Source organism: Jaculus jaculus, chromosome 2 (assembly GCF_020740685.1).
Source record: "Jaculus jaculus isolate mJacJac1 chromosome 2, mJacJac1.mat.Y.cur, whole genome shotgun sequence".
NCBI classification, from domain to species: Eukaryota; Metazoa; Chordata; class Mammalia; order Rodentia; family Dipodidae; genus Jaculus; species Jaculus jaculus.
Window position 1 is genome coordinate 139,060,856 of NC_059103.1, and position 12,972 is coordinate 139,073,827.

Here is a 12,972-nt window from a genome sequence, read left to right on the forward strand (position 1 = left end):
GGAAACAACACCTGTTTATTGTTACAACATCGAGCACAGTTTTCTTCGGTGAGAAGATCTTCTTACTGCCTGATCTTGTCCTAAAGATTTCAGGTACTAGCTCTTTCCTGAACTTTCTTTTCTTACCTGAATGTTTTTGTTTCTTTGACAGGTCTCCTCATTTTGAAATTTATGTCTCCCTGAACCTTTCACTCATAAACCTTAATTTCACTGTCTGAAATAAGAGAATACCCCAATTCCTTTCTCCATCTTTTAAATCTTCAGTTACTTAAATATCATATTCATTCTTTCTTAGGTCTTCTGTCTTTAACATAAAAATTGATATTTTGGGCTGGATAGATGGCTTAGTGGTTAAGCTCTTGCCTAAGGACCCTGGTTCGAGGCTCCATTCCCCAGGACCCTCATTAGCCAGATGCACAAGGGGGCATACCACACATGTCTGGAGTTCACTTGCAGTGGCTGGAAGCCCTGGCATGCCCATTCTCTTTCTCTCTCTGCCTCTTTTTCTGTCTGTTGATCTCAAATAAATAAATAAAAATAACAAAAAAAAAGATATTTTACTCAATCATCGCCTAAGGTCTTATTTCTCTATTTTTGTGGCTTCTCTGTCCAACATGCCAAACCAAGCACACTGTTCTCTCCTAATCAGCAAACTGCAATTCCACCATCAACAGTTTGCAGTGTACTGTGTACTTTTATTTCTGTTCTAGAAGCTTCCACTATGCTTGTGGTTCACATCCAAAAGTGTAGTTAACTAAGATTTCACTCTTTACAGTTTTTTATTTATTTCATTTTATGATTTTATAAGATAGAGAGTGATAGTGAGAGAGAAAGAAAGAAATAATTGGTGTGCCAGGGTCTCAAGCTACTGCACTTGAACTCCAGACGTGTGTGGCCTTGCGCACATGTGTCACTGTGCATTTGGCTCACTTGAGGAGCAGGTCCTTAGGCTTCTCGGGCATGCACCTTAACTGCTAAACCATCTCTCTAGCCCTCTTTACAATTTTTTAATATGAATTGCCATGGCTTGATAATTCTATGTTTATGCAAAATTTAAAGGTAAAAAGCATAGAAGTGTGTTTTACAGTTAAATTCACTGGGTTACTTTCAGCTACTTGATAAATATGAAAATTTATTGTAATGCATTTTTGTTTTCTTTTAGCTCACTGTACTGTCAAAATTCTTTCTCCTCTACAAAAGTTGCCAACATTGCTCTCGCCCACCCTGTTGGCTGGAGCATACTTAGCATTATTTTGGGGGCAGCCATATATATATGTCTGGTACATGGACAAGTGGATAATTAAAATTTCTTTCCACTATCCTTAGGCAAAACTCTGTGGCAAACTCCTTGAAAAGTTTAATTTGTATTGTCTGTGGGCTTCAAATGGCATACTATCAGAGTTAAGAGAACTCCTTCCAGGACGTGGTAACCCTTTAAAATACTGAGGTTCAGCTTTTCATGACTTGGCTTTGTTATATTAAGATGTTTGGATAACTGGCAGTGACCATAGATGAGTGTATTGCCATACTGGTGTGAGTTTCAGACAGTGCGAACAGTCTTGTCTGAAGTACATTATCAAAAAGCACTGAAGGATCAAGCATTCATCTCAATTAATATTGAGAGGGCAAAAAAAAAAAAAAAAAAAAAAAAAAGAATCCATATAATGCAAGCACTAGTCTTCTTTCTGGAAATGTATGGGTTTTAGACTCCAAGACCTGGCAGAAAATCTTTTTCTGGCTCCTTTATTTCTGATCCTAGCTGTTTTCATAAATGCAAACACATGCAAAAACATTGTAATAAACCTCAGTGTTTAGCAAGACCTCAAATAATGTTTGCTTTGAAATTGGTTCTAAAGATGGGCATACCTTCTTGAGACTGGAAGATATCTTCTTACTCTGTGATGTGGTTTGGCCCTTTTCAGGGTCCCAAAGTAGGTTTTGTTCTGCATAGCACACTCAACTCACTTTTGGGCTAAGAATGAACAGAAATATTTCTTCCTGTAGAACATCCTGCGGCCTAATCCTCAAAGGGGTAAGAGCTTCAGACCACGAAGGAAACATTGTGCTGCTTCAAAGCAACTTGGCACATCGTCATTGGGCCCACCCTCAGTGCCCACCTTAGGTGTAATGAAGCTCTCAGACGGTGGCTCGTTAGGTTGTTGGGTCTGGCATCACTTTGTGGTTTGGTCCTTAACATGTTTACTCTACTGATTTGTCTGTAAATCTGTCCTTTGCCCCAGTGGAAAAAAAAAATCCTACTGGATTTATACCTTCAGTTTATGCTACAGTTTTCTTGAGCTAAACTTACTGTAGATGAAGTTGTAAATATATATAAAAAATTTTAAGGTTTAGCTGATAGGGCCAAGACTCCAGACAATAATAGACCTATATCTAGAGGAATATGATGATAGAGATACTTTCTGTAAACAGTTCCCTCTGTATCCTTTCCTTTCTAAGTTTGATGCAGCCTCCCTGCTAAGGACTTAACGTACACTGCCTGTTCTAGGGAAAGCTTTTGACCTTGATCTCTTCTCAATAAGATCATTATAGCTGGTGGATCTGAAGGGCTGTTTTGGTATACAATTTCAGCTGAATCGTCCTTCCTTATATCCTATCTTCAGAGTATTGTTTTTTACTCCAGATTTGGGGGCCATTATCCAACTCAAAACAAATGTGTAGCTCTTTTTTGATAGTTAGTGTATGCATGTTCATATGTATGTAGGCATGTGTGTATGTGGTGTGCATGTGTATTTATGCACGTTCATATGTGTGTATGTGTGCATGAGGTGCACGTGTATAAGTAGGCATCTACATGTGGAGGCCAGACGTTGACACTGGATACCTTTATCAATGACTCTCCACCTTATTTATTAAGACAGGATCACTCGCTGAGCTCAGAGCTTATCAATTCAGCTAGTTGAGCTAGCTAGTTCATCTCAGAGATCCTACTGTCGCCACTACCAGAGCCCTGGGATTACAGGTGACCACCACCAAACCTGGCATTTGCATGGGTGCTGGGGAGCAGAACTCAGGTCCTCACAATTGCTTGGCAATCCATGCCCCAGCTGAATGTAATTTATTTTTAATTTTTCTTTGTCTACTTTGTTTTCAGATGTAATTTTCTGTTGATCTTACATAGATCTAGACATATGATGTTGCCTCCTATATTTTTCTATTAGAAGTGCCCTGATTCTGCCATTTTTAATACATCAATATTATTAAAGCCTTAGTCTTTTTAAATTTTCTGTCCACGTTTCCTACTGTGCTTTGCTCATAATTTAGGAATGGGTGCTAGGGTAGTCCTGGATCATTCAATAATGATTGTGAAGTAGCTCTAAAATGCCAAGCTCTGGGCCAAATTCTGTTAATGGCTAATAGATGAGCATGACCATCTCCAGTGAGCTTTATTAGTGACCTCCAATGAGTCCAAGGCTGTGTCTGTTCCCATAGCCTCAGGAATCCATGGACCAAGAAGACACAGCCACCTGGAGTTTGTATATGTGCTGCATACCAGAATCCCAAGCTTGACTGGGAGACCTCCATGGGCCTCTGTGTTTAGTTCATTATTTTATACAGCTTAGCTCTAGGCCCAGAAAGTGTGTATGAATCAGTCTGTAGGGTGTGTAGATGAGTGTTTGCTTGGGCAAGTAAGACAGCCACTGAGCTTTTGGTGCATTGTGGGGTATTGTGAAAGGAGCAGGGACATAGGGTGGGGTCTCCACTCTTAGATGATCTGTCTTTTCTACCAGGTTATGATTTAGAACTTTAAGTACTCCAATAACTGTAAATGTGAAGCTGGCCTTCTTAGAGGACAGACGGTCAGAATGTGTTTTATATAACATTGCATATTGCCCCAGGCTCCAGTGACTCTTCAGTTGCTGTAGTAGTCAACTTCATATTGCTGGGATGAACATCCAAACCCAGCAGTTAAGGGGAGTAAGGGATTTATTTCAAGCTGACTGATCTGGGGACGTTTCAGTGATGGTAGAAGAAGCTGCTTAGATACAACCAAGCAGAGAGAAAAACCACTACCAGACACCAAAATCAGCAAGCATAAGCCTGCAGCAAACAGAAGCCCCAGAGCTCAAACCTCTGAGCATACCTTTGGGCTGGAATTCAAATCTACCCCCAGTCACACCATTGGGTTGAACCCCAGGATCCACCTCCAATGATTCCCTCCTCTAGTCAGGGGGCAGAAAACCCAACTTAAAAGCTTTAATACCACACCAAAGCCATTAGGAGACATACAAACTACTGCAGGAGCCAACAACAATGTATCAGAGATTTCCTTAGTCCAGTGAGACCAGTGGAAATATTTTCTACCAGAGCACATGATGAATAGGGCAGAGGAATCATACAGTACACAACAGGGTTGGGTTGAGGCCACACAAAGCGTGGGTCAGGGAGCCATTCTAGAACAAACTGGGCTAGAATTAAGACCTGAGAAGAGCGAAGTATTACTGGGTGGCCTCAGGAGGGCATGGAATGGTCAAATGAGTAGCTTGAGTAGGGAAGTGACATTAAAGGCAGGGCGAAGGGGACAGGGAGAAGAGATCCACACTTCTGGGAATATGAAGGTTCCGTGTGACTGAGAGGATGGGAGGTCCTTGAGATGAAGATGGAGAGAAGGTCAGGAAAAATTGTCTTGTTGAAGATGCTCCCTTACTCCCTTGTGTCATCAACGAATACCCCTTGCATTATCAGTGCCTCTTCCCTCTTCTGATATCCACACTTTTAAATTTTCCACTTCATTCTTTATCAGCCTTCCACTTAACCTTGAATTTATTTACTGCTGAAAACTTACCCATTAAACTCATTAATAACTGCCTGTTATGAAAATTTCAAGATTCTTCTAATGGAAATGCCATAGAAATAAAAATAACATAGGGAATTTTTTCTCCTCGCATGTAGGTCACAGTTCTCACAATTAAGCATAAGTCAATTTTCATTCATTTCATACTATTAAACTAGATTTATCTCTTTCACATAAACTTCTTAAATATAAGTTCTAATATTTTTAAAAGTGATTAACATGATGAAAGGCAGCATCTTGTCCTTGTCATATGTTTTATGGATGTTATTTCTCTCAATGACTCTGAGGTAATGGTACTATTACCATTTACAGGTAAACAAACAGGTCTGGGAGCTAGGTTAGGTTGCTTACACAATGCCCATGTGTATTTGTGGCAGAATGGGTCTGAACACATATTTCTTTAACCTTAAAGCCTGCTTCTTTACCCTATTCACAACCTGCAAGTACAGCTTCCAGAGAGGCTCACCTTTACTCTGATGACAGCTCATAGCATACAAAAAACTGAGGAACAGGGGGACAGGCATAGACCCCTCATAGGGAATTGCCTTTCCAGAGTACACTAAAAACTCTAAGTAAAACTTCACAGCTGGCATGTGTAATGAACACTCTGGTTTCCCACTTCTAGTTACTTTTTAAAAATATATATATCTAATTTAATTTATTTATTTGAGAAAGAGAGAAGGAGAATGGGTGCATCAAGGCTTCTAGCAACTGCAAATGAACTAACTCCAGACCCATGCATAACCTTGTACATCTGGCTTATGTTTGTACTGGAACCTGGGTCCTTAGGCTTTGTGGACAAGCACCTTAATCTCTAAGCCATTTCTCCAGGTCTGCTTTTCTTATTCATGTGGAGATCACTTCATTTTCCCAGACAGTTCTTCATTGTTGCTGTGCATTTCCACCAGTAAGCCACAACTTTGCCAGTGACTTGTATATGCTATATGCTGTCAAATTATTTTTAATATTTAAAAAAATTTTTTATTTATTTATTTTGAGAGTGACAGACACAGAGAGAAAGACAGATAGAGGGAGAGAGAGAGAATGGGTGTGCCAGGCTTCCAGCCTCTGCAAATGAACTCCAGATGCGTGCGCCCCCTTGTGCATCTGGCTAAGGTGGGACCTGGGGAACCGAGCCTTGAACTGGGGTCCTTAGGCTTCACAGGCAAGCACTTAATGGCTAAGCCATCTCTCTAGCCCTGCTGTCAAATTTTTGAAAAGTAATATCATTCATGCATCTTGTTTATTCATTTCTGAGCTTAATTCTACTGATTCTCTTCAGGCCAACGATAACATAAAAGATATCCCATTTCAAGTCAGTATGTTAAGGATTAAATGTACACATGGACTATCAATGTATGCCTGTGACAAAGGCCTATAATTCCTACACGTGTAAAGTCTAAGGCAGGAGGATCATGAGTTTGAGGCCAACCTGGGTTACATATCAGACTGTATTACAAAACAAACAATCACAAACAGATGCATAAGCCACTCTTGTGTTGTATGACTACCATTTGTTTACAAGACAGTAAAAATAATTTTTCTTGCAGTTTTGATTATTCTATGGCTCTTTATTTTGTACTACATAATGCAGAATTATATGAAATATGAAATTGATCTTTTTGCAGTTGGATGAAAAACAAATTACATATATTTTTAAAAAAATAAAATTATTTGTTTTGTGAATCTGTTGGAAAAAATAATATTTCCTTCAATGTAGAGAAATGTGGAATACCATTATTTACCTGAAATAGCAATCACATTTCAAAATTAAGGCAATATAGGCCAAAAGCATATGACATGTAAACCTAAGGTATGCCACAACCTCACATATCTTTTCTTCCATGTCCCCATCCAAGTCAATTCAAGAAGGTGGTCCAATTAGCCATTTAGTCATTTTACAAACATAGAGAAGTTAATTTAATATTAAAAGGATGCATTGTGTATTTGGTTAAAATTATGAGGTTCACATTCATATTCTCCTGACCTTGGAAAATTTAACCAGGTACTTTTCAGACTCCAACATGACAAGCATTTTTTTTTTTTTAAGCTTAATGGAATACAATTTAAAGGCCTAGGCATTTCAAAAGGTAAAAGTAAAAATTACCAACTGATTGTTATGAGGCCAGTGTTACAAATAGATTATTATAAGATTAAATTAGAAAAGTAAGAGTATCTTTTATGTCTCTGATAGATGACCTATAATTAGCACTTTACATGGATAAAAAAGTTGTGGTTCAGGAAGAGTTAGAGACATGATCATGGAGCTAATAACATAAATTGGTAGAATATTACAGTATCTCACTACAATGATGCCGACAAAATATAGTTGAATACTAGAAATAGGTATTTTTATTTTAAATATCATTTTATTACAGAATTAAACACAAACACAGACAAGTCACTGAATATAACTTAATATAACTTAACATAACCACAGAGGTCACTAGATATCTTTGCTTTGTATCTTGGATGACCTAAAGAACTGTTCAAGTTCTGACAGCTGAGTTTCAGTTTCTTTTTCATCTATCATAAGTTCACTGACCTCTGTGTGATGATGAAGTTAGAAAGCAGAACAGAGTGTGTAATCACATATCAACAGCTACATGACACAAAGCTACATGAAATTCAGACAAGGCACTGGGCTGTTGGCCCCATTTCTGGAAAAACACCTTGTAAATCTTGTGTTTCCATAGGTTCATTCTGTAGTATCTGAACTCTGGCACAAAACACTTCTCTAACTATTGCTAATGTGTCCTCCTCTTTATTTAGCTCCTTCATCACAAGACTTGATATGAACTAAAATGAGCAGAAACTTCCCCTGTGCGTCTCTGCCCTCTGCAGTGACTACGGGAGTTTCAGCACTCTCAATCCATGTGTGTTAAATCAACGAGAGGCCAATGCCTTGTGCTCTTTGACACTTTTGTCACTCCTGGGCTGAAGAACTTTTGTTCCGGATTCTGATTATATGGATATCTGTTCTTACAGGGTAAACATTTTATAGTAGGTACTAATTCTTGCTCAACTTTTTCCCAACACCTAGAACAATACATGGACCCCAATAGGTGTTTGATACATGCTTGTAGAATACATGATGGGTGATGTTTTATCCTTCCATCATGTTCAGAAATGACATTTCCAATCACATCGAACTCCCATCCTTCGGTAGGTGTCAAATAATGCAGGAACTTCTTAAGAAAGTGCTTTATAAATAGCATTATTGTTTGGTTTTGCTTGGAAGGAGGTGGAAAGCAAGATCATTTCAGTCAACTGGGGTTCTCATGAATTGTAATTGAAGGAAATTAATAGCAGAGATCTTTGATATGCAGTGTTTGTGAATAGGTACACCTTAACAAAAGTGCCAGTCTGTTTGTATTTTGTCTATAAAAGTACTAAGATGAATAAAAAATATTCATTGATTGAAGCAATAGATGTACATGATAGTGAAAAAGAAAACCAATGGGCTGAGGAAAGGGTGGATCTTATTCTTCCACTGGAATATTTATCTCACTGAGAATGTTTCCTTACATACAAAACAACCAAGGGAGACACAAAGCCTTCTCTGACAGCTGACACTGTGTGATATGGTAAGCAGCAATCTTTTCAGCCTCTCTCTTCTCAACTTCCTTTGAGTTTACAATATTTTCTACTTTGCTTCTAAAACATTTTTACCTCAACTGTGATTATATTAGAAATTCGTGGTAAGTGAAACCATCTTTCAGGAAATACCTTTTCTTGCTTTTTTAAAAAGGCATAGTTTCCACGTATTCTGCCCTTTCCCTCTTTCACATGCCCTTTCCTTCCCCTTTCTATCCCCTTTACCCTCTGCGTTTGTCAAGGGAAATTACATTTCGGTATTTTTTGATCCTTTTCCAGTTGATTTCCAAAATATTATGCTGTTAGAATGACTTGATATTTAACATAGCCTTTCTTTAAGGGTAAATAAGGCGAGCTGAAATTGATAGGTTTGTGTTTTGAAGCATTTTAGTCCGTTACGCACCTCCGGTGGTGGTGGTGGCAGCGGGGATCTGCGAGCATTTCAGCAGTCCCATGTTGTAATGAGACATCTGACACAGACACCTTCACCGTGTCCCTTGACTGGGCTCATCTCTGCTGACCTTAAAATCAGAGATCCTGAGATCTTCTGCCACACTTGTAGCCTCTCTGCAGAGTGGTGCTCTCCTCTGTTTTTTCCTCCAGAGACTTTTGTTTTATGCTCCGCACTCACAGGTGCCACCATCGATGAGTTCCGAATGGCAGTTGCCCTTAGGTCCCAGTTTGTTAAAAACAAATGGTTCTGTGTACCTTTCTCCTGTCAGTTCAACTCACAATTAGAAAGAGAGTTTTGAAGGATAATGGCATTTACTTGGGAATGACAGAATATTATAATGGAAATACATATGTCAGAGTCACCCAGGAGAAGGCAATGGGAAGCTTTTAAAGACAAAAGAGAGAAATTTATGGAAGCTACTTAGATACACATTTCATTAGTCTTGGTGACCCACTGTTGGTCTGACCTCACTGGTGGAGGTGATGCTGGGCAAGTGTTCTGTGGAAGTCATCTTGTCTGAACAGATAAACTTTGTTACATAAATCTGCACATGCATGCATATGTGTGAAAGAACAATGTATGTAGAATGAAAGATCTCTTCTGGATCTTTGGAAAGTCTTTAGAAATAAGGCATGAGTCTTTTACCTTCCTAATCTCTGATCCTAATTTTGTGTGAGTCTGATAAGGATGATTTCATCCATTTTCACAGTTCCTGTCTCTGGTCAAAAGACCTGGTACACCGGGGAGAAACAAGGATGATAAAGCCTGCTTTGTAATTCACTAACATTGAATCACCTAGCAAACTCTCAGCCATCACTAAGTCTTAGTAAAAGAATCTAATCGCCCAGACAAAATAGGAAAGTTGTTTTAGCTCTAAAGAAACAAACCTTCTCTCCAGGGAGCTTTTGGGAACTGTTCACTGACACCTCATTTCTAGCCCTTTGGTATTTATAGGCCAGCCAGGTAGACTTTCTATGCACCTCCATCTTTGAGGCAGTTCTCCACCTTGTCCTCTTCTCCCTAGTGACAGAGGCAGAAGGGAAAAGATGATTCACAGTCAAAGAACTGGTTTTGTCCTATAAGGAGCCAAAGCAGAAGCCTCAGCACTCTTGGACTGCAGTTCAATTGTGGGGAAGTAGCTCCCAATCTATGCACTTTGAGTTAAATTCCTCTCTGTGTAGGAGACATACTTGGATTTGATTTCTCCAAATAGTTTATGGTTTAACTTAACACAGAATCATCTTATCTCTTTTGCTACTTTGTCCGTTGAAAACCCTACAGGCTTGAAAGCATTTGGAAACTTTTAAACTGCAAAATAACTGATTTTATATTTGCCAGTGGAAAGATTTTGGAAGAAATATCACCACCTTGGTGGTTTGACCTGTAACTTCTTGATTTTAGGAGTATCAGCATTTTGCTCTTAGCTGAATGTTCTGACATAAGCATATGCCACCTCCTCCCTCCTTCGTAGGTGTTGTAGAGCCTACAAAACAATTACAAAACCCAAAATTTTAATAAAAGCGAACTTATTTCTTTTTATTTTTTCCCATGTGAGTTAGATCCATGGTTGTGAGCTTTGTTGTCAGGCCACATCAAAGCTTGATTTAACTCCAGAAGTGCTTCATTTAGCTCCCGGCTGAAATCATTTCTCTTCATTACTCCTTAGTTTCTCTAATAATCAAATTGGCTAAAGGATGTCTTATTCTCAAATTATTGCCAAAAAACAATCCAATAAGATAATATATGTAAATGTCCTTGAAAAGTTAAAAATGATTCTGTGTTAGCACATATAAGCTTTGTTCACATTTATTAGGTTATTTTTAAACATATATGATATCCTGGAATTTATCAACTGATGATGTCATAGAATTTGTCTCCAAATGTTTCTGATTATGAAGTATAAGATGCAATGTGCTCAAACCAGCAACTTGTTTGACAACTTAGAATATATGCTTAATTTTATACCTTAAATTTCAGTCTCATTTATTATTAGTGTTCAGTAAAATACTAGTCAAAGACAACAAATAATTTAGGATTTACTAAATGCATTTTCATAAGGTAAAATAGGCTAAATATAAAGGCAAAATTGAAAAGTTAGGGATGTGTTCTCTTCCCATAAGAAACTTCTAAGTGTTAGATCTTCATACAGATGCATAGTTCACAGAACTAATGACTTATCTAATTTTAAGGACATATTTAGAAAGTTTATAATAGAAAATTTTACAAACTGACTTAGCATTCTGCTCTAAGATTTAGTTAGGTTCCCAAACTGGCTATTTATTTGCATGAACCAAAAATCCACTTATAAGATGAGTCTTTATTTAGAAAGATTTTTTTAGAAATATTTTGAAGAGTAATAAGTTGTTAAGCTGGCAGTGTCACAGGTATCATGAGAAGGCAAGGAAGAGGGAAGAGTCCCTGTGGCTCTCAATTTCACTCCCCTCATGATACTTTCATTCTTTCTGCCCCCTTATCATTTCTTTTTCAACCTCTCTTCCTCTTTGCTTCTAGGAAGAAGCCTCCAGTGGAGGACAGTCTTTGAAAACCTACATGGAAGAAGTGAGTTTTAAGATGGCCTCACAAAAATAGCCTGCAATCAGTCTATCCTTTGGAATGAGATACACACTTGGGCTTTCTCCATCTACTTGCTGGGCCCTTAATCCACATACAGCATTGGTCATGCTTAAAAGGATAACAAATCATATGTTATCAAAACTGTTTTGGATCCTCATTGGTAAAGAGATGCTTTATGAATATTGTCATTTTACACATGCATAGGAAAGTGTATGAACTTAGTATTATCATATGTTTTCATTCATAAACATTTGTTGAAATCCTAATAAATTAGAAGTGTATGTTGTATAGTGAGCATGAACAAAAAAAGTTTTAAAAGGGCTGAAGAGATGGCATATTGGTTAAGGTGCCTACCTGCGAAGCCTAAGGACTCATGTTCATCTCTCCAGGTCCCACATAAACCATATACACAGTGATGAAAGCACAAGGTCACACACACACACAAGGGGGCACACACATCTGGTATTTAATTGCAGTGGCTGGAGGCCCTGGCATACCAGTTCTCTCTCACACACACACATTTTCTTACTCTCACATTTTTAAAAAAAAGGTAGTCTGTTGGGCTTGCTTAAAACAAACAAACAAACAAAAAAAGTAAAAAGAAAGTAAAAAGAAAGTAAAAAGAAAGAAAGAAAGAAAGAAAGAAAGAAAGAAAGAAAGAAAGAAAGAAAGAAAGAAAGGGCCACTGTTCTTCCTGAAAAAACTAAAAAACCTAACACTTGTTAGGCAACATTCATTCATGTGGCAAACACGCATCAATTTGCTGTGTCAGTAATTTATACACAAGGCAGAACTTTCTTAAAGACTGGTTGAATTCCTGGATTTACGTTTGTAAATCTTGAAGAATGTTCTGTGTCACAGAGCGTGGACTGACTAGAAAGCATTTGGAAACTCTCAGAAGAGTGGATGTTCAGAGTCCCTAAGATGTGTCCTAGAGCCAAACCACAGTGGTCACTACATAAGCCATCTGACTCTGCTGCAGGCAGAGGGAGCTGAACGTATTTTGGTGATGGCACCAAACTCTTGGTTAGAATGTTACTTGTCAACAGGAAAGAGTGTTTCTCTACCTGTTCCTGTTCTTGCATTTAGAGGTCCATTCAGAAGACACATGTGCTCGGGACATGCTGTGTAGTTTATGCCTATTCAGAGTGGTGTGCAGATATTACATTCTCATTTGCTTCCAAATACCACTTGGAAAGGAAATTGAATTGAATAGCATCTACAAAAGGTTTGCATACTTACCCAGAGGTAGTTGAAGCTTTTCCAAAAGCGCATGGAAAAATGATTAAGAAAACAGGGTGGGGGGATAACTGGATAGATGTTAGGATTTAGCTTCTAAACATCAAAGTAAATTGGGCAAAAAAAAAATATACAGTTGTATGATCAACCCTAAGTTTTAATTTAATGAGTTTTGATGTAAAGTAGAATATATTCAAGCAATTAAGTTGCCCCAGGGGAGACTTTTTTTTTTTTTTAACATGTACACCAGTGGAATCTCCTTTGGGGATTCTGTGGTCACTTAAGCCCTTGCCTC

At 38.2% G+C, this 12,972-nt stretch overlaps 1 protein-coding gene across 8 annotated transcripts in view; it reads left to right on the plus strand.

The window, feature by feature from the left end:
- The window catches only part of C2H8orf34 (chromosome 2 C8orf34 homolog), a 420,783-nt gene that overhangs the window by 363,023 nt on the left and 44,788 nt on the right, over positions 1–12,972 (plus strand). For 5 of the 8 annotated variants that reach the window (XM_045144297.1, XM_045144295.1, XM_045144296.1 and 2 more), the window contains one exon: positions 11,376–11,423. The exons of the other annotated variants lie outside the window; for them this stretch is intronic. In XM_045144297.1, the coding sequence (XP_045000232.1) occupies positions 11,376–11,423 (48 nt within the window). The remainder of the gene's footprint in view (positions 1–11,375; positions 11,424–12,972) is intronic. 8 annotated transcript variants of the gene reach the window in all.